This window comes from Syngnathus leptorhynchus, chromosome 9 (genome assembly GCF_054491065.1).
Source record: "Syngnathus leptorhynchus isolate UIUO chromosome 9, UIUO_Slep, whole genome shotgun sequence".
Classification (NCBI taxonomy): Eukaryota; Metazoa; Chordata; class Actinopteri; order Syngnathiformes; family Syngnathidae; genus Syngnathus; species Syngnathus leptorhynchus.
This window is the reverse complement of record NC_141203.1, coordinates 5,309,673-5,329,515: the sequence shown is the minus strand read 5'-3', so window position 1 is coordinate 5,329,515 and position 19,843 is coordinate 5,309,673. Positions and strand designations below refer to the sequence as shown.

Here is a 19,843-nt window from a genome sequence, read left to right as displayed (position 1 = left end):
GCCTTGCAGAATTCTTACAAGTCTGTGATGTTCATGTGCGTATCATCTTTATACATTCGCGCGAGAACACGGACGTGGTTGTGGCTTTTCCCCGTATGTTTTTTTTTTTTAAACTCATAATAAATGGCCATTTGTATATGCAGATGGATAATGTGGAGTTTTCATCATGTACGGGTCAAGAATACAGACGGAAACTTTTAATTAAAACGCAAAATAATATTTTTTGGCTTTCCGTCATCCGAGGGTAGAGGAACGTCGCACTTGCAATGTGAAGAAAACCAAAAGATTGCAAGGCAATCAAACTAAAGGCAGACAAAATATTAGGGTAAAATCCCAATATTTTATTGACCCTTTTCTTTTATAAAAATATATCTTCCTGTCAAATAAATTGATGTGGTGGTAGGGTTAGTATTTTAAAGATATTGACAACTAACTCGAAGCCAACTTTAAATTTCCATATTACGTATTAAAAAGTAAAAATACAAAAGTACCGTTTATACTTTGTGTATGCTAACAGATACAAATTTATCAAAAACAATCTGTGGTTATTGTACATATGTGAGCAGTTGCAGAGAAATTTCAGTAGGATTGTGACGTTATTATGTCACATCACAGCATTGTGTGGTAATTGAAACATTGGAAGACAACAATACGTCAATATATGATGGAAGGAATGGAAATAATCGTGTAAACAGGAAATATGGAGACTAAATGGAGCTTCACAATTGTACGTATTGGATTTTCACCAAACAGAAGCTAAATCGATGGCAGTAATTGGTACTGTCTTTAGAAACAATGATACAGTACATTGCAAAGCCAATATTTTGTCCCAACCCCTCTTGCTTAAGTGCTATGTTCTGTCTGCGTGACATCGTTGGTATTCTATACATGATGTGGCTTTGGTCTTCTTGCTCAATTTTCAAGGCTCTTATTAAGAAACAAAAGCTGCACCGTAACATAGTTGCTTTGTGTTCTTTCACTTACAACCCAGGTGGTGTCAAACTCAAGGACTGGGGGCCAGATCCTGCCCACCACATCATTTGGCCTGTAAAAACAAATCATGTGCTCCAGCTTCATGTTTTTTGTTTTTGTTTTGTTAAAATACCAAATTTGCCACTTGTCCTCACCTTCAATGACAGTGGGAAATGCAAGTGTGTTGTTACCAGTTACCCTTTGAAATGCAACAAAAAAATCTGAACACTTTTCATCAGTTTAATTTTTAAACTGTACCAATATGTTGCGTATAAGTAATAATATGAGGTGATTACACATTTCTATTGTTTGGTCATAACGGCCATCTGAGAGACACCAAATGGTTATGGTTGTTCTTCTGTGTCAATTGTGTAATAATTTACCATTTTGTTTTCATTGAAAACATGACCAAATAAAAAAAAAAAAAGACAAGTTTAAAAAAAAAATTGTGTCCAAAAGGCCAAATATATTAATCAGGAATTAGTATAAATACAAAATAAGCATTGTAACAGGGATGGTTGGCAGTGAATGAGTTAACTATCATTTTTGCCTAGTTTTTATTTTTTTATTTTTGTTGGGCGGAGAATGTTGGTGCTACTGGACTGTCTACTATGGTACGGATACGGGGAGCTGGACCACGTGAAGCCAAGTGCATTCCGCAGGAGGAATGAAGAGTTGGCACTAAAAGGGACACTGAAACGAGAGGCAACTAAATAAGATGAGAACATTTGAACCAATCTTTCTGCTGCTCACCTATGGAAGAATTATCAGCTGTTGAAGGACTACACTTGCTTGTTTTTCAAACTCATCTTGGAGTGACATGGATGGTGCGGCCGTGCCATCAAGATGATCCCAGCTCCCTTGATCATTTGTTGTTCACCATGTCTTTGTGTTTTGCAGATATTTTGCCTTGTTTTACTCTGCAGTCTGCAGCAAGGTCGGTCAGCATTGCAGGAGTCTGTACTCACTTGCCGAGATAAAGTTTACTAAATACATTTTTGAAATATAATCCATTTTGAAACTGCGTGGACTCTATCCCAGGTGACTTCAGGCAAGGGAGAGGCAGAATACACCTGGGGTTGGTCGCCTGCTGATCGCAGAACCAACATTACCCTATTACTCATAGTCACATAATAAAATCAAAATTCTGAATTATTATTATTACGATATAGCCTTTTTATTCTTGAGGTGATACAGTTACAGAAAGTTCAAAGGTCATGGGTTTGTATCTGTGCTCCAGCCTTCCTGTGTGGAGTTTGCATGTTCTCCCACGCTTGCATTGCTTTTCTCTGGCTACCCCAGTTTCCTCTCACATTCTGAAAATATGTAGTTACTTAAAGAATTGTCGTCAGGCGTGAATGGTTATCGTAATGGTTTTTGTCAATTGTGTAATAATTTTCCATTTTGTTTTCATTCAAAACGTTACAGAATTTTATAAAAAAAAACACAAGCTATAAAAAATTATTGCGCCCCCCCAAAAAAAAAAATCAACCATCGCAATATCTAATTGGTTGCAAACTAGCATAGAATATACTGTCACTGGACTCTAACTCCTACTCCCCGAGACTCTTGTTTGGGTTTTCTCATTCACCAGCCTACTTACAAATGAGCTCCCTCAGCAAAGATGGCGGCCGAGCAGCATTGAATATATTCCCCAACCGCGTTCCCAGGTTAAAGTGCCTGTTAGAGACACTTCCGTTGAAATAACTCAACTCGTCCAATGAGAGAGATGTAGTTAGCCCGCGGCTTAACACTTTCCTCCTGGATATTGGCCACCACAAGCCGACAGTCCCGCATTTTAGCGCCGGTCGAGCCTCGTCGCTAGCTAACTCGTCGCTATCGTCATTGTAAAATGGCTCCAGTGCAGATCGGCGCTGACGGGCAGCTGGTGCCACTCGGGGGCCCGGTCGTCTCGGGGCCCCAGCCACCGGCACCGGGAGCCATGGCTACACATGGGATACGGCTGAGTCTGCTAATTGACTTCCTTCTGCAGAGAACCTACCATGAAATCACCCTGCTGGCGGAGCTGTAAGTAGATGAAGCAATGAAGGCCTCAAAAGCTAGGCTAGGCTAGCCGGGATGTTTGCCCTGTGCATACACACATATACACACACAGTTGATTTAATCTTTAAAAGTGTTCATCGTAAATTCCAACCCAAAACAACTAACTTAATAAGGGAAGGGGCTGGGGTTACCTCCAAACATCACCATCTATCATGACTACGAGAAGTGGACACCCACCGATCACTTCATTAGGTACACCTGCTCACATCTAATGTGGTTCGAAAGAATGATATTCAAAAGTATTCATGTGTTAATTATCAGTAGTAACACAAACTACATTAGCAATGCGATTATTCCTTTAACCAGTCCCCATAAAGCCAGCTAGCTTTAAACTGGCTTGCGAGGTGGAAGATCACGTGACTGAACCCGGAAAACAGGTAAGCGGCTTCCTGCATGTTGTATTGAGGAGCCAAAGAACGGTGTGACGTGAGTGAAGTAGAACCTGAAAAAAACCTAAATAAATATGTTATACATTTATTCATACAAATATGATATAATATACACGAATATTTAAAAAAAAAAAAAAACTGACCAAAACAATACCTGTCCTCTCGCTGGCTCTGTGAGGACTGTTATGTCTACAAAAAGACTTCTGCCATTTCTCTAAATCAAGCTCGCAGATTACGGTCTTGTGAACTTGGCAATTTCCCACGGGTGCTGTTTTACTGTCTCCTTTACCATTCACCCAAGTGAGGTTTTGCTGAATGCAGAATTTCCAGTCAACCACAAATACAGTTTGTCACAGTTAATGGGCTTCTAAGCAAGGCATATGATCGGATGAGCGAAAGTTGCATAAACATGGTGCCAGCGGGTAATAGGACAACATGATTAACTTACCAGTGGTGGGACAGTGACTTTCCAAGAATCATGTACAGAAGAATGCATTTTGTCATTTAAACATAACATGAGACACACTTCTTTGTGTACCAAATATTCTGCTACAGCCCAACGTCGTATCACGTCCATATATATATATTTTTTTTTTAAAGTAAGTCATCTATGTATGTAAACCTAACCTCCTATCCCTTCACATGCAGTACTGAGATGGGCCAACGACCCCCCCCCCCCCCCCCCTAGCCCTGAGTTGGGTGGACCTCGCAAAAGTAAAACGCCACAAATTGCACATCTGCATTAATGCACATCTTTGGCCTTTTAAATAAATTTTAGAATCTTTGATTTTACATTCTCGAATCTTACATCAGATCTCTTTAGATTAAACAAGTGTACCTAATGTTGTGTCTGAAGATGATTGTGTTTGCCATAGGTTTCTCTCAATAATAAGCAAGTTGAATACTTATCAAAACAATATAGTACGTTGGATCTAATACAGTTCTAATGTCTTTTAGGCTTCCAAGGAAAACAGACATGGAGAGGTATGTTGAGTGTTTTTACTTCACTTACTCAACGTGTCACGTGTTTATGTTCATATAATCGTATAATTAAGACTTTAATTCAAGGAAAATCGAGATTGTCCAATTTGCGAGTCGTACCCGGCAGCTATTTGTGCGCCTCTTGGCCCTGGTAAAGTGGGCAAGCAACGCGGGGAAGGTGGAGAAATGTGCTGTAAGTTTACGTAAAGAATAAACATCTATTCGTGATATTGCGCAATTTTCACTTTGAAACTTGGGATATCCATGGTGACAGATGATTTCCAGCTTCTTGGATCAGCAGACCATCTTGTTTGTGGACACAGCGGACCGACTAGCATCACTCGCCCGAGATGCCCTGGTGCATGCACGCCTGCCCAGCTTTGCCATCCCCTTCGCCATTGACGTCCTCACAACGGGCTCCTACCCACGCTTGCCCACCTGCATACGAGTAAGTCAGCAATTCTGCTTTCAGCGTGGCTCAAAGTAAGTTTTTTTTCTCTGAGGAGAGTTTTGCTAATCAATGACAACTTCATTGATGATCTGTTTCTAGTTTCTTTTTTTTTTCTGTCTACCTCCCTTGTACGAAGATCCATACGTGTGCACATAAAATAAAAGCACAACTTTGAAAATAAAAGCACCGCATCCTCCACATTTGACTTTATGGTCTCTGTGAGGACCAGTTACAAACCGGATGGGCCATATGTTACCCATAGGCCAGACGTTGACCAGGTCTGATCCCGTCTTCTAGTGTCCAGCTATCGTCATGCATCCAATTGTATGACTTTCAACAAAGTAAGACAGTAATCATCTTACGCTGGTCTTTTTTTTTTTGCATAGGATAAAATCATTCCGCCTGACCCTATCACTAAAGTTGAGAAAGTGACCACCCTGAACCAGCTGAATCAGATCCTGCGACACCGCCTCGTCACCACAGACTTGCCCCCCCAGTTAGCCAACCTTACAGTTGGTAAGCATCCTTAATCATGTCAGCGTGTTTAGCTGCTTTGATTATTCTTTTACACACGCGTTTGCACATGCAGCTAATGGCCGTGTGAAGTTTCGAGTGGAGGGAGAATTTGAGGCCACGCTGACGGTGATGGGCGATGACCCAGATATTCCCTGGAGGCTGCTAAAGTTGGAGATTCTGGTGGAGGATAAGGAAACTGGGGGTAAGGATGAAGTGATGGAAGGTGTTGTCTTTTGCAAGTTCTTATTTTTTCATCTTCTTAAAACAGATGGCCGAGCCTTGGTGCACAGCCTACAGGTGAACTATATTCACGAGCTGGTGCAAGCACGCCTGTGTGCAGATGAGAAACCGCTACAGGACATGTACAACTGTTTGCGTATCCTTTTGTTGTTTGTGTGTGCTTGCAAGCATTTGTGTGTCACTACTTGATACCTTTGCAGCGGAAATGTTAGTCGTCAGTCTCCATCTAATTCTTACTCAAGAATAGGGAAAGTAGAACCAAGCCAGCTTGTTTGTTGGTCACATGCAGCAAGCATTAATTAGCCAAACACATTTTAAATGCGTTAGAACAAATAGAGGTGCTTTATTTTGCTTTTAGTGTACCGCATGCTTGTGCTAAATAATGCTAATCAGTGTATCTCCGCTTTGCCTTTCCTGCACCAGCGCGAGCAGTGCATCCCAACACTTCAAAGAGCAGCCTGTGTGGCGAACAAACGCTTCTTTTTACCGGTGCTGTGACGAAGGATACGTGCCCGAGTGCATGTTGAATGCTGATGGGAGAAATGAGTGTGATACTTAATGAGCACTTGGTTCTTTCCCCACACGTGTCTTCTTTAACTGCTCTGTCTCCAGACTCCTTCTGTCTTTCGCTGCAGCTGGAGGTTCTCCACTCGCAGACCTTAATGCTAATCAGGGAGCGCTGGGGGGACCTGGTGCAGGAGGAGAGATACATGCCAGCAAAATACCTCACCCTCTCTGTCTGGAAGTAAGCCTTTAAATAGCCTTGCCATGAACACTCGGGTGATCACATACTACGTAATACCTAAAAAGAGTCTTTGATTGAATACCTCAGGCTTCCATTTATTTTCCTAGGGACCTTGCCACTGCCCAAAAAAAAAAGGCTAAAATAAACAAATGAATAAATAAATAGATAGCAAACAACGAATAAGTGGCTGAGTGGCAGTGGTGAGTTGACTAAGTTGTATGACCACTCTAGTATCTCAAATCATATAAATCAACTTTCCCTTTTGAAGTTGATAGAAATGCCACTAATTCTTTCCAGCTCCCTCCAAAACCTACCAGTTTTTTGTTGCTTGTTTATTTGTGAAGGAAAAATGACAGTCATGTAATATATAAATCAAAATACGTCACGATAGAGAATATATCAAAAGAAACTAAGTGTGATTAAGTCGAAAGTCACAACACAAAAAATGATTATGCCTTTTTTATAATCGTCATTTTGTTTCGTGGGTGAACATTTTTTCAAGGTTATTTTGGTTATTTTGTTAATTTTTGTTAACTATCATAACCTTGATTTCAACACCCTGAATTTGTTGTCTATGCGGCGCACCAACAAAGCGTCTCAAACCAAAACTTAATCATGGGTTCTTTGGTTATCCGCAGCCAACAGGTGCTTGGTAGGAAAACGGGTACGGCTTCTGTACATAAAGTCACCATCAAGATTGATGAATCAGATGGATCGAAGCCGCTGCAGATCTCCCACGAGCCCCCTCTACCTGCGTGTGACTCCAAATTGATGGAGAGAGCAATGAAAGTGAGTTACACTAGTCCAAAGTTTACAGTTTGTCTGTGTCAGAAATGAATAACTTTTGCCTTCCTCCAACTTTATAGATTGACCATTTGTCCGTGGAGAAGCTTTTGATCGACAGTGTTCACGCACGCTCCCACCAGAAGTTGCTTGAGCTGAAAGCCATTCTGAAAGGCAACAATCCTTGTGACAGCTGTATGTATTTCTCATAAAGTCAACCACGTAAACTTCTTATGCATCCTCTCGGGAAAAGCGTGTCTTCTAACACTGAAGCCACCTAAAACTAAATGTAACAAAATGGCTGCACACCTGTTACTCTTTTGTTGCAACATTTATTAAATTCATAGCCTTATTGTCAGAAAAGAATGACTGTGTTCTTTTGTCTCTCAACTTCAGCATTCATTGAAACCGCTCTACCAACTCTCGTCATTCCCATACTGGAGCCGTGCGGTCGCTCAGAGTGCCTCCATATCTTTGTCGATTTACATTCTGGCATGTTGCAGCCCATGCTGTATGGATTAGGTGAGTGGAAGCCGTTCGAATCTGTTACATTTATCTGTGGTTCTGAAACGACGGTGCTTTCTTCCCTTAGATCAATCAATGCTGGACGACATTGAGAAGACTATCAATGACGACACAAAGCGCATCCTCTCGTGGCTCCAACAACTCCGGTAAGTCTGCCTGTCAAAGAGCAGGCAGTGAATATCTGCAGCTGAAAGAGAACAGTGAAACTTCATTGATGTTTTTTGATGATTCTGGCTCGGTAAGATGGCCAGAGTAGCTGTCATGACAACATGACAAGTCTGAGCAAGAAAGTGTTAGAGATGTGATTAAGCCTTTTTTTTTTCCCCCTGCCATTGTGGATAGATTCTGGCTGGGTGAACAACGCTGTAGGCACTCAGTGAAGCACCTTCCCACCGTGTGTACTGATGTCCTTCATCTTTCCAACGCTGCTACACACCCTGTGGGAAAATTGAGCAAGAACAAGCTCTTCATCAAGCTCACACGTCTCCCGCAGTACTACATTGTTAGTCTATCTCTTCCATCACACAATAGCAATAAGCGTCGGACATCTCACTCCATTTTCTACATGGTTGATTCTTTCTGTCTTGGTGCTTAGGTGGTGGAAATGGTTGATTTACCGAGCAACCCGACAGCGTTGCAGTACAAGTACTCCTTCCTGTTCGTGACTCAGCTAGAAGGTGATGACGGGCCCATGTGCGCACAGCTCCTGCAGCATTTCAAGCCAAACCTTGAGCACCTCGTCCAAGACACCACATTGACGCGAACGCACCGGGCTGTCTCCAAGAGAAAGGTCAGCATTGGCAGCCACTTCCTATTTGTTTTTGCTGTATCCCAGTAGGTACTCTATTTTCCATTGTGAGTAAAAAAAATAATAATTTCCAGGTCATTGAAAAGTTGTTCAAAAAGAAAATATGATCTGACGTTTTGGGTAAAGTCATGGACATTTTACATGAATTATACGATCTAATGGCAGAATACATTGTTTCAAACATTAACTGCCACAAGTGCAACAGAAGAACCACTGAGAAGTACAAAAGGGTACCCTAGTTTAAAGGAGATCAGAAGTCATCGATTATAAAACAATAAAACATTGGTAGGAATACAAATGTTTTATGTTATAATATTGTGTTGCTATAGTCATAATTCTAGATTTCCCGTCAATGTCTCTGTAGATGACTGGAGAGCAGGCAGAAACGGAGCCAAAGAAGCCCAAGAGGTCTGGAGAGATGAGTGCCTTCAACAAGGAGTTGGCACACCTAGTGGCCATGTGTGACACCAACATGCCTTTTGTTGGCCTGAGAACGGAAGTGAGTCACAGTGACTTGACAGCTCAAATGATTCCTCCATTCCATTTCAACTCACTTTTGCTGGCGGCGCCCATTTTGTCTGTTGTGTTGTAGCTGTCCAACATGGAAATTCCCAACCAGGGTGTGCAAGTGGAAGGAGACGGCAGCAGTCACGCCATCCGGCTACTTAAGTAATAAGACCCCATTATAAGCACACGTGTATCTAATAATCCCACGCACATTTGAAAAGTCACAGATTTGATTTTTGGGCTCCAAAAACTCCACATAGATGAAGTAAAAGGAGCGTCTTATATTATTCTTCTATGTTTTATGTTACAGTATATGTAAAGTGCTTTGTCACAGCTACAGCTGTTGTGATATGGGCTCTATGAATTACGATGCATTGTATTCTATGGAGTCTAAGCCCATATCTAGGATATTGTACAGTTGAGTTATCACACACAAACATAAATGTCATGTTCTTGTAGGATCCCTCCTTGCAAAGGTGTGGGCGAGGAGACCAGAAGAGCTTTGGAGCGTTCCCTCCTAGACTGCACTTTCCGTCTGCAAGGCAGGAACAACCGGACATGGGTGGCCGAGCTAGTGCTGGCCAACTGCCCCCTCAACAGCACTAACAGCAAAGAGCAATGTACGGAGCACAGTCTGCTTTTGTTCCCTCCCCTGTGTTATTTGCACACTTTACACTGACCTAAAATCTTGTCTTTGGCAGCCTCCACACGGCACGTGTACCTCACCTATGAGAACCCCTTGTCAGAGCCTGTGGGTGGGCGCAAAGTGGTTGAAATGTTTCTCAATGACTGGAGCGCCATCAGTCAGCTGTACCAGTGTGTGCTTCACTTCTCACGGGCACTGCCAGGTACCAGTGGCCTTTATGATCGGACCACCATTTTGAATTTAATTCTACAGCGGAACCCCTAAGGGCCTACACAATCCGTTACACGTTTGTAACAAATCCTGTGTAAGAGCATTGTATAGTATGTTTCATAAAGTTAGTTCGCATCTGCAATTCAATAGACTATGTCGTTGTTGTGATGTCCCAGAGTTGCCGTCGTACCTCGGCCTGTTTTCGGAAGTGCGGCTGTACAACTTCCGTAAGCTGGTGCTGTGCTACGGAACCACCAAAGGAAGCTCCGTCACCATCCAGTGGAATTCCAACAGCCATCGCTTCCATCTAGCCCTCGGCACGGTGGGGCCCAACTCAGGCTGCTCAAACTGCCACAACATCATCCTTCACCAGCTGCAGGAGATGTTCAACAAGAATCCCAATGTCATTCAGCTGTTGCAGGTAAACACGCAGGCAGCATGTACTGTCTCCAGCTGACATTTCTTCAATTTTTTCCCGTGTTTATTCTGTATAAACATCGTTGAAGGACAAAGTCGTTGTTTTAATCCTAAAATCGCACTCACTTCTCTTGCCCTGTGATGGTGCGCCCAAGTATTTTATTTTTACGTCACATCAATGGGGCGGATGTCATGTAATTATCTGATTTGCAGTGTTGCTGCATGAGCTCCTGATTACAGGTGTATCCACCTTTGTATGTTTCTGTATAAAATTTAAATCTAGGTAAATCTTCAGTTATGGCTCTGATGCAGCAGATTTTAGTGACAAAGGCTTGTGCCAAGCAAAATTCTCAAAGACATTGAGATCTCTTGTCAAGATGATGATGATCTCTCATCACCATTAAAAGAAAATACCAGACACTATAGAAATACCTATAGAAATAAATTAAATTGCTCCATTCCGATAATTAATTTCCTTTAGAGAACATAGATGTTGTGCTTGTTTTCTTCTTCCAGGTGCTTTACGACACGCAGGCCCCTTTGAATGCCATCAACAAACTACCGACCGTGCCAATGCTGGGTCTGACCCAGCGCACCAACACTGCCTACCAGTGCTTTTCTATATTGCCCCAGTCGCCTACACATATCCGCCTGGCCTTTCGCAACATTTACTGCATCGACATCTACTGCCGCAGTCGCGGTGTGGTGGCCATCAGGGACGGAGCGTACAGTCTCTTTGACAATACCAAAATTGTGGAGGGCTTTTCCCCGGCTCCTGGACTCAAAGTAAGTCTCGTGGAGTTATTCGGATGAATTTGTATTGTATTATCACTGCTCCCCTCTCCCCCAGGGGATGGATCAAAATCACATGGGGATGGGTTAAATGCAGAGGACAGAGCCCTTTGAGACTGCTTGTGATTTAGGGCTATATAAACTTGACTTGATTGATTGATTGATTAAGGACCAAGTTACAGTGTTCCTAAATATTCTCTTTCCAGACATTTTTGAGCATGTTCGTAGACAGCAACCAGGACGCCCGCAGGCGTTCGGTTAATGAAGATGACAACCCGCCGTCGCCAGTGGGCGTAGACATGATGGACACGCTCGTGAGCCAGCTGCAGACTCAACCGCAAACTATGAGGGGCGCTGGCGGCAGCGTATACCCGCCGCTGACGTCGCCGCCACCAAACTACCACGCCAACGTCACGCCTTCACCATCCATGATGCCCACGCAATCACCAGGTAATATATGGGTAAAAATATGCCAGTGGATATTGTTTGCTTCATGCGAGCTTCTTCGGCCTGCCATGTAGTGTCCTCACCATGCTGACCTCCTTGAGCAAGTCCATTTCATGGAGAAGGAGCAGTCATTTTATTTACATCTCTCTTTTTTTTTTTAAACCACATTTTTCAAATACGCACACAGCTGAAGTCCTGCCCCCTCCATGTTGCGCCATCTCAGCTCGCCAACCGTGCTGCCCAGGTTTAGCATGTGCACTTGAGGTTGAAAGAGTCTGTGTGTGAGTGAGTACTGAGTGACCGAGCTGCTCAGTCTTGACGAGATGTGGTGTATGTATGTGCAGGGAACATCCATGCCTCTGGCTCCCCTAGTGGAGCGTTGAGGGCCCCCTCTCCTTTCGGCCCCACCCCGTCTCCATCTTCTCTGGGCATAGCCATGGGTCAGACAAGCTTTGCCAGCCCGCACGGTAAGACGGGCACGGTTCTGGAGGCCTCGAAGCTGCCTGAACACCAACTTCCCTTCCCGAGCTGTTTGTTTAGGTTGCGTGCGGGACAATAACACATGACCTCAAAAGAGCAGGCACACAGGGTTGTGTATTTACTCTTTTGTCTTTGTTTATTTTTGTGTGTATCAAAATTGTCACTCTCCCTCACACCAGGTGCTCTGGACCCCAGCTCTCCCTACGCCATGGTGTCTCCAAGCCACAGGGGCCAGTGGCCAGGCTCTCCCCAGGTCTCAGGTCCATCTCCAGGGGCGAGGATCCACGGCATGTCCCCCGGGAACCCGTCGCTGCACTCGCCAATTCCTGACCCTCACTCTCCGCGTGCTGGAACTAGTAAATACCTCTCTCCAATCACCACATGTACATGAACTTGCTATATATCTGTGCATTTTTAAAAAGTAAACTGTTTTCCAAATTGTGTCAGAAAACAGAATGGGAAGGGGGGGGGGCTTTAACTATTTTTGTGTCATGCTATGCGGTTTTATCTCAGGAACATTTGTTGGACAATTTTTTATAAACGTTCATATTTAATATTTAGGAGTAATTCAATTTCTTGTTCCCTCTTTATGTCTCGATACCCTGTCCTTCAATTTCCTTATTTGGTGAGCGGTTTTAGGAAGTTTCTTTGGAAGGTTTTTCAATAGCTCGAATGGGGTTATAATCCATTTTTACAAGACCACCAGTTACTTGAGCTCATGCTTGACAGCTTACAGATGTGTTAAATCTTTCTTTTAAGTTGGTACAGCAGACTTTTAAAATGGAATGCCAAAAAGTTAAACAATTAAGAGTTCCAGCAAAATACATAGAATGACTGAAAAGTCAAACAAACATCAGCAAATCTTGCGAGACTTCAAATCATGAGCATCTAAAAGCTTTTTTGGGCATTTTTTGTGAAGCCACCACAGAATGTGACCTGTCTGATCATGATGATGATAATAATAATAATTTATCATGTGAAAATATTATGATTTGTGTTCAGCTTAGGCATTTTCACTGTAGTTTCACTGAAAATCATCTCACTGGTGAAAATGTTGCCAATGTTGCCAGCTTGTGTGTAAACCTTTGGATTTTTTCATGTAGGTTCCCAAATCATGCCAACCAGTATGCCTCCACCTCGCAAGCTACCTCAGCGTCCCTGGGCCGCCTCCATCCCAACTATCCTCACCCACAATGCCCTGCACGTGCTTCTGCTCCCCTCGCCCACCCCATGTCTAGTGCCGGGCCTGGCGGGCAGCTACCTCTGCTCACCGCTAGAGCGCTTCCTAGGTTCGGTCATCATGAGACGACACCTACAGCGAATCATTCATCAGGAAGCCAATGTGAGCTGCTTGACGACTCAGCAAATTGGGAGTATATTTTTTCTATGCCTCCACTTACTGTTTGCACCCTATGCAGCTATCCATCGTGAACTCCAACGAGCCTGGTGTGATAATGTTCAAAACGGATGTGCTCAAGTGTCGCGTGGCTCTTAATCCAAAGAACTACCAGACCTTGCAACTCAAGGTCACTCCGGAGAATGCAGGTCCGTGGTCCCAGGAGGAACTTCAAGTGTTGGAAAAGTTCTTTGAGACACGGGTATGCACTCGGTGGTTCTTCTATCGATGTTCTCGCAAATGCAGAGAGGCAAATTTGCAGCTGATAATGGTACCACTTGCCAGCTATGATTTTACTAATAAAAAAATATTGTGTTCTAAATTTTTTTTTTTCTTGTTTTCCATAATTATAAAAAAAAAAAATTACGCTATGTGACCGATATGTTAAATTGTGATTCCCTTTTATTCTTTCATTGTTAATTCTGACAGAATTTTAAAGGGGAACACTCCTGGAATAATGTATACTAATCATTAAAAAAAAAAAAAGATTCTGTTTGCCCTAACAAAAAACGCAGTCAGGAAGTTGCAGACACACAAAGGAGATTTGTGGTCCTGACTACAGTGTGTCTGGTCAAAGTTCATACTGCAAAGGCCGGTTTAATGATGCTTCATGTCTTGTCCTCTTTTCAAGGTTGCTGGCCCCCCTTTCAAGTACAACACTTTGAATGCCTTCACGAAGCTTTTAGGGGCACCCACGCACATCCTCAGGGACTGTGTCCGCATCATGAAGCTCGAACTGGTTGGTTGTTCCTGCAATTTGAAGAAATTGTAAACTTAAAAGTGTATAAAGCGTGTGAAGATCACATGACCAAACCCAGAAAACAAGTGAGCCGTGAAGGTTAACTAAGCAGGTGGCAAAATAGCAGCCCCTTCTTTAAGATGGATGAAAACGGGTGGATTTTTCATACTCAGTAGACATGCCACAAACACAGTATTAATCTGAATCATGTTTTTAATGGGAGTACATAGAACATATTTGAAAGAAAATTTGACTTTCCCTTTAAAGAAAAATCTAAACGTTTCAAAAACGTTTCAAAACAAACAGTTCCAAAAGATTAAATGTAAATGTATTGTACAAGTTAAAATAATTACAATGTACAATCACAAGTTAAAAACAATTATGTACCTCCAACCCCAATCCTGGATGTAAAACAGCAACAGAACATTTGAACATTTCATTTAGTGACTCTTCCATGGACCAGGGAAGCCCGTATACCAATATTAGTATATGTACCACTGTTTGACAATTAATCGGCGCGCTACCATTTTGTAAACGTGATCATTCTCTTGCAGTTCCCCGACCAAGCCGGCCAGCTGAAGTGGAACGTCCAATTCTGCCTGACCATACCTCCCAGCGCTCCCCCCATTGCTCCACCTGGAACCATCGCCGTGGTACTCAAGTCCAAGATGCTGTTTTTTGTAAGTTCAAGTCATTGCAAGCGTTCAGCATGCATCATTCAAACCCTAACGCTGTTTTTTTTTTTTTGCACCCTCCACAGTTGCAGCTGACACAGCGTGTGCCCGTGCCGCAGGAGCCCATAAGCATTATTGTCCCCATCGTGTACGACATGGCGTCGGGGCTCACCCAGCAGGCTGACATCCCTCGGCAGCACAGCTCGTCCGGGGCGGCGGCGCTCATGGTTTCAAACATCCTGAAGCGGTTCAATGAGATGCACCCTGCCAGACAGGGTGAGACCGCCTCTCAATCCTAAAAATGCAGCATTTCAAAGCAAATTATTTCATAAAACCCACCATAACAATGAATTTTATGCATTTTTTAAAAACCACAATAAACAAAAAATGTAGTCGTATGTGCACTTTTGAATATAACTTTCTTGAACAGCTGATACTATTGAGTTGTGCGTAATAAGGTCAAACAGTATTTCTGAATTGGATCAAAATGATGCATTGATATTTTATACTGAAATCAATATAATTCATACTGTGTTTTTTAATACAGTACCTACTGTAGGTCCTGATTTTGACCTGCATGGTAAATCAGGCTCTTGTGTTGTTTTTTTATTTTATTTTTTTTTTTATTTTTTTTTAACATGTGTTTCTTTTTCCTGTCCAGGGGAGTGCACCATATTTGCATCTGTCCATGAGCTGATGGCCAACCTCACCTTGCCGCCCGGCACGCGACAGTGAACAACCACCAAAAGACAATAGGATATCAGTTTTGATACCCTGACAGTGAATTAATTGCTACCTTTACAATGACAATGCCCGCATTGAACGGCTGTGGTGTCTCATTGGGTGTTAACATGATGTGCAGTTCCTGTCATGGAGCCCAGTTTAAACCACAGTGAGCCACAAAGTGCTGGTGGTTGTTACTGGTTTAAATTACCAGATGAGGTATATTTTTAATATCACTAATATTTTTGCCTTCGTGGGGGAACTTGTAAACAGAATATTATCTATTGAAACTAAGTTTGTTTACAAAAAAATGTATATTGCTGTATATTTGAGTGTGAGTCTCATTTGTTGTTTTATATTATTCCATTCTGATGTAGTATCATGAGATTTCTTAGTCTTTTGTTTAAAGTGCTGTCTGCATTTCATTTCACCTTCAATTGTGACACGCTTTATAAGCCCGCTGTAGTTGATAAAGATGGAAGGATTTAATACGTTCTGTATAATTTTGCTATTTAATAAAGCAAATCAAGGAGGGTCTTCCACTGCTAGAGCCCAAATAACACATTTATTTTAGTACTATTGTAAAAAGTATGGATTGAAACTTGTGACTCTTTGGTTTCCACTTTGCTGCAGCTGTCCTTACGTGATGTTTTTTTTTAATCTGTTTCTAATGATTGAAGGATTTTTCCCTTCCATGGACGTTCTGCTATTTAATAAACCAAACTGGGGTGGGCCTTCCATCGAAGAGCCTTAATAACAATTAATCTGAGTTGAACAACAACACAATGGCATCCTTTTTTTCTACATATAGACATGTATATATTTTAGCAAGTGTATATAAATCAACAGGAGTGGAAACAGTGGGTTTATTTTCATTAAGTACTTTTCATTTTGAATTGTACAATTCATGTTTTATGAAGGCTAAGTATTTTAAATAAAGCAATTTTATACATATATAAAATTGACCATTTTACTAGCATTGTTTTCTTATGTGCAATACCGCTGACAAACTTATGAGGATATAGTAAATGGAATAAGAATTATCAATTAAGTGTTAACCATCTTCAAGAAAGAAAAAAGAATTATACAATTACAGGACAACTGCTTACTAAATATGAATTCACAGTCCGGCGGGCAGTACAGTACACTGCTCCACATTCTCCACTTTACTGCAACGGTTCTGAATTATCAATTCATTTGTTTAGGAAACTCCATGATAGAAAAAAAAAAACATCCATATACTGTACTCCTTAGTGTTAATAAAATACTGAAAATAAAATAGAAATCAAAGCCTTTTCGCTAAAGATTACGTCATTGTAAGCGAGGAGGGGCGTTCACGGCCCCCACTGACTGCGGCTGCACGGCTGGCACTGGAAGCAGGGCGTATGTTGTGGGGGGTGGTCGCTACGATGTATCCATCCGACCAACTGCTCAAATAGAACCCCTAAACATCACCTGTGAAACCAAAAAATAAGACATTTTGCCCAAATAGTTATCGCGACTCTCTTTTGACCGACGCCCGCCCACACGAACGGGCTATCGCTGCTTCAAACATGTTTAAACTAGTCGCTCCTTCTTAGTTCTTTCTTTCTTTATTTACCGTCACCAAAGTGATTTTTAATATGGCAGGATGCTTATCTGAGCCTCTTTGTCAACCGAGTGTCTACCATGAGACGTTTAAAGGTGAGTCAATGCTAGCTTTTTTAAAAAATCCATTTACTTTATTGTAACATGAGTTGTATTATAACTATGCGTTGCTCATGTGTATGCGCTTAGTGGAGCTACAGGTAAAGAGACCCCTGATGCCGTTCCACCTGAGTCCAGAGCAGGTGGCTGTGGAGATGCTGTGTCTCTGCGGGCAGCTGGACCTCCTCATCAGGGCGCAGATACAAGAGGTAGAGGCGCACCCGAGCTTTCATGAACGCATCATTGTTGGTAGTAGTTAGCTGAGGCAGGGACGGTGCTAGCCCAGGTCCAGGGGGGCAATAGTCACTTCAGAAATCGGCATAGTTCTTCTAAAATAAATTTTGAAATTGTTTCTCAGACGAGCATAAATATGAGCAGCCATTCATATTCACACCGAGTTAATGATTTTATTAATGTAACATACCAGTAAATGTTTTTGGAATGTAGGAATGCATGCAGAGGCTTTGGACCCTGAACCTCAAAACTATGAGGGAGCTGTGCTAGCCGGTAGGCAAGGTATTCAAATGTAAAAACAATAAGCCGAGTCTAAACAATAAAAATGATGCCTTACACGTAAACATTTTGAAGATTTAAATGTTCATACAATAAAAAGTATATCCCTGGTAATATTGAAAGCCTGTTTGGACATTAAAATATTTTGTACATTTCTAAGCATTTTTTTTTTCTATGTGTGGCTGTATTTTTATTCAAAACCAATCTGATTATGTCAATGAAAAAGTAATGGTTGATTATTTTCTACAGTTTTTATGTTCTTCTCCAAGTCACATGTCGGATTCATGTTTGTTTGTTTTTCCATTTCCGTGACAGTTTCAGGAGCAGTTAAGACAAGGCTGTAGCCCAGAGGAGTCAGACACCTTCCAAACCCAAGGTCAATGTGCCACCCTATTGTGCAGTATGTGACTATTGTGTTGTATTTCAATGTGTTTCTGCTGTCAACCTCCAGGATCGGAGATTCTCGACCAGATGCTGCAGTGCCTTGAACATCTACCAAAGCCTATGCCACAACTGGAGGTATCATGTCTTGCACATGGCTGCAAAACAGGGGTGGGCAAACATAAAAAAAAGTGTTTAAGAAAGTTGATATATTCCCTTCATAGGACTACCTGGACATGGTGGGTTTGTCTGCAATGTTTCCACGTGTGGAGGTGTTCCTCATTCAAGGCAGCCCGGTGGACATGCTAGAGAGGCCACCAATGGACGGTGAGGATTTGCTTTCTATCATACGTATGTACATATTGTGTGAAATGTATGAAGGATTCCATTATTGAACTGTTGCACAATTGACCACCAGATTTAGAAATTATTCATCCCAAATTGTCATCATGAATCTTTTGTTATTTATTAAAATACACACAAACCTATGCATCTTGTTGCCCAAGAACTATGTTGAAATGAGTTGAGGATTTGTATTTAGTCAAAGGTAGTGCTTTGCCGCCAACTTTTGACTTCTACACGGAATCACCAAAACTGAGATGCGATGCTCCGCCCGCATTAGAAGGCATAGGCAAAAAAGCTTCATAATTTTGTGGTGTTCATTTGTCAAGCGTACCTGAGGGCCTTTGCACAAAATTTATAATCAAATTAAATCGAATCACACAAATGCTCACACCTATTTGTGTAATTGTAATGTCATATTCTTCATAAATTGTGTATGCATGCTTTGAAGCACCATCAAAATGGACAAAGTAACTGCAAGAAGATTCTTCCTTTGCAGATTATTTCTCCCACATTGCCAAACTGAATCAGCTGCTTGTGCTGAGTCAGCAGTTGGAGGAGGACATCAGGCACCTGGGAAGTCACAAATATATCGCCCACCAGCTCTCTGTTATATACGTAAGATCACATGCTTTCTTTTCTTTTTGAGTGGCTTGCTTATAAAAAAGTGACTTTTTTCCCCACAGCAAGTAGTCAGTTCCTTCCATGGCGTCGACATCTTCTCCGAGACAAAGAAGAACATTGAGGCCAATTTTAAGGAGATGAAAGCATCTCTGGTGGTGGATAAAGAAGGCTCCAGGCATGAGCCTCAGCTGGCTGCTCATTTTATCCACTGGTGAGTTCATGTGTATCATGTAAAACAGAGGAGCAAAATGTCCCACGGGTCCCATGAGGGTCATACTGTATATGAGAATATAGGATGCAAAATTTTTTTTACCCCTCCAATTTTTTTCATTGATAATGTGTTTTTTTTTTTTTTGGTTGGGGTATTTTTATTTTCATTATATTTTATTAAATATTTCTTATGGTATGTATGAAATAACATGAAGATATTATACAAATGACCTTTCCCCCCCTGTGTAGGATATTAGACATTACTCAGAAACTGACATCAACAGTGTTGTTGCTACCGGAGGAGCTCACTGATGACCTTGACCAGGCCATGACCTTCATGTCCCAGTTTGTGTCTTGATGTTGTGTGACCACTACCCCCAGTGGACTTAGTTTTTTTTAAGGACTCACACGGTGCTACGCCATTAGACTCAACGGTGGGTTTGTAAAATCCATTATAAAATTTGTCTGAATCTTGCACCAATTGTCTCCTTGTTAAGAATGCTTTTTATACCTGAGACAATAAATTTAAATGCACATATTAGCTTGTCATGTGTGGTATTGGATTCTGTCTGTCTGTCTGTC

At 41.9% G+C, this 19,843-nt stretch overlaps 2 protein-coding genes and 2 long non-coding RNA genes across 7 annotated transcripts; 2 read left to right on the top strand and 2 right to left on the bottom strand.

The window, feature by feature from the left end:
* Positions 1-1,604: 1,604 nt before the first annotated feature.
* On the bottom strand, positions 1,605-3,408 carry LOC147050765 (uncharacterized). The gene is made up of 3 exons (XR_015067271.1): positions 3,168-3,408; positions 1,726-3,060; positions 1,605-1,665 (listed from the first exon to the last, which is right to left on the bottom strand). It is a non-coding gene; the product is annotated as an uncharacterized LOC147050765 (long non-coding RNA).
* med14 (mediator complex subunit 14) lies at positions 2,570-16,510 on the top strand. 4 transcript variants are annotated; one of them, XM_085920625.1, is made up of 29 exons: positions 2,570-3,000; positions 4,383-4,409; positions 4,494-4,599; positions 4,681-4,854; positions 5,244-5,373; positions 5,447-5,575; positions 5,642-5,749; positions 6,226-6,358; positions 6,997-7,147; positions 7,225-7,336; positions 7,538-7,663; positions 7,734-7,812; positions 8,009-8,168; positions 8,262-8,456; positions 8,839-8,973; positions 9,067-9,143; positions 9,441-9,601; positions 9,683-9,829; positions 10,014-10,258; positions 10,771-11,040; positions 11,253-11,496; positions 11,838-11,960; positions 12,153-12,356; positions 13,077-13,315; positions 13,392-13,571; positions 14,001-14,108; positions 14,663-14,788; positions 14,869-15,058; positions 15,444-16,510. In XM_085920625.1, the coding sequence occupies exons 1-29, from the start codon at positions 2,825-2,827 to the stop codon at positions 15,515-15,517; spliced, it is 4,329 nt and encodes a 1,442-aa protein (XP_085776751.1). In that variant the 5' UTR covers positions 2,570-2,824; the 3' UTR covers positions 15,518-16,510. The 4 variants fall into 4 exon arrangements, with proteins under 4 accessions (XP_085776751.1, XP_085776752.1, XP_085776753.1 ...); XM_085920626.1 differs by having other exon boundaries at positions 2,571-3,000; positions 12,153-12,329; positions 15,444-16,503; XM_085920628.1 differs by lacking the exon at positions 2,570-3,000 and adding an exon at positions 3,007-3,413 and having other exon boundaries at positions 15,444-16,509.
* LOC147050763 (uncharacterized) lies at positions 14,869-17,384 on the bottom strand. The gene is made up of 2 exons (XR_015067272.1): positions 16,615-17,384; positions 14,869-15,077 (listed from the first exon to the last, which is right to left on the bottom strand). It is a non-coding gene; the product is annotated as an uncharacterized LOC147050763 (long non-coding RNA).
* On the top strand, positions 16,839-19,790 carry LOC147050762 (uncharacterized). The gene is made up of 8 exons (XM_085920629.1): positions 16,839-17,188; positions 17,282-17,400; positions 18,020-18,080; positions 18,156-18,223; positions 18,310-18,412; positions 18,927-19,045; positions 19,114-19,262; positions 19,511-19,790. Exons 1-8 carry the CDS (start codon positions 17,128-17,130, stop codon positions 19,617-19,619), a joined length of 789 nt encoding a protein of 262 aa, XP_085776755.1. The 5' UTR covers positions 16,839-17,127; the 3' UTR covers positions 19,620-19,790.
* Positions 19,791-19,843: the final 53 nt, after the last annotated feature.

Coding starts and splice junctions, on each gene's coding strand:
- med14 (XM_085920625.1), top strand. CDS start 2,825: ATGGCTCCAGTGCAGATCGGCGCTGACGGGCAGCTGGTGCCACTCGGG. Junction 4,410..4,493: donor AGGAAAACAGACATGGAGAG/GTATGTTGAGTG, acceptor CTTTAATTCAAG/GAAAATCGAGATTGTCCAAT. Junction 15,059..15,443: donor GATGCACCCTGCCAGACAGG/GTGAGACCGCCT, acceptor TTTCCTGTCCAG/GGGAGTGCACCATATTTGCA.
- LOC147050762 (XM_085920629.1), top strand. CDS start 17,128: ATGGCAGGATGCTTATCTGAGCCTCTTTGTCAACCGAGTGTCTACCAT. Junction 17,401..18,019: donor TCAGGGCGCAGATACAAGAG/GTAGAGGCGCAC, acceptor TTTCCGTGACAG/TTTCAGGAGCAGTTAAGACA. Junction 19,046..19,113: donor ACCAGCTCTCTGTTATATAC/GTAAGATCACAT, acceptor TTTTCCCCACAG/CAAGTAGTCAGTTCCTTCCA.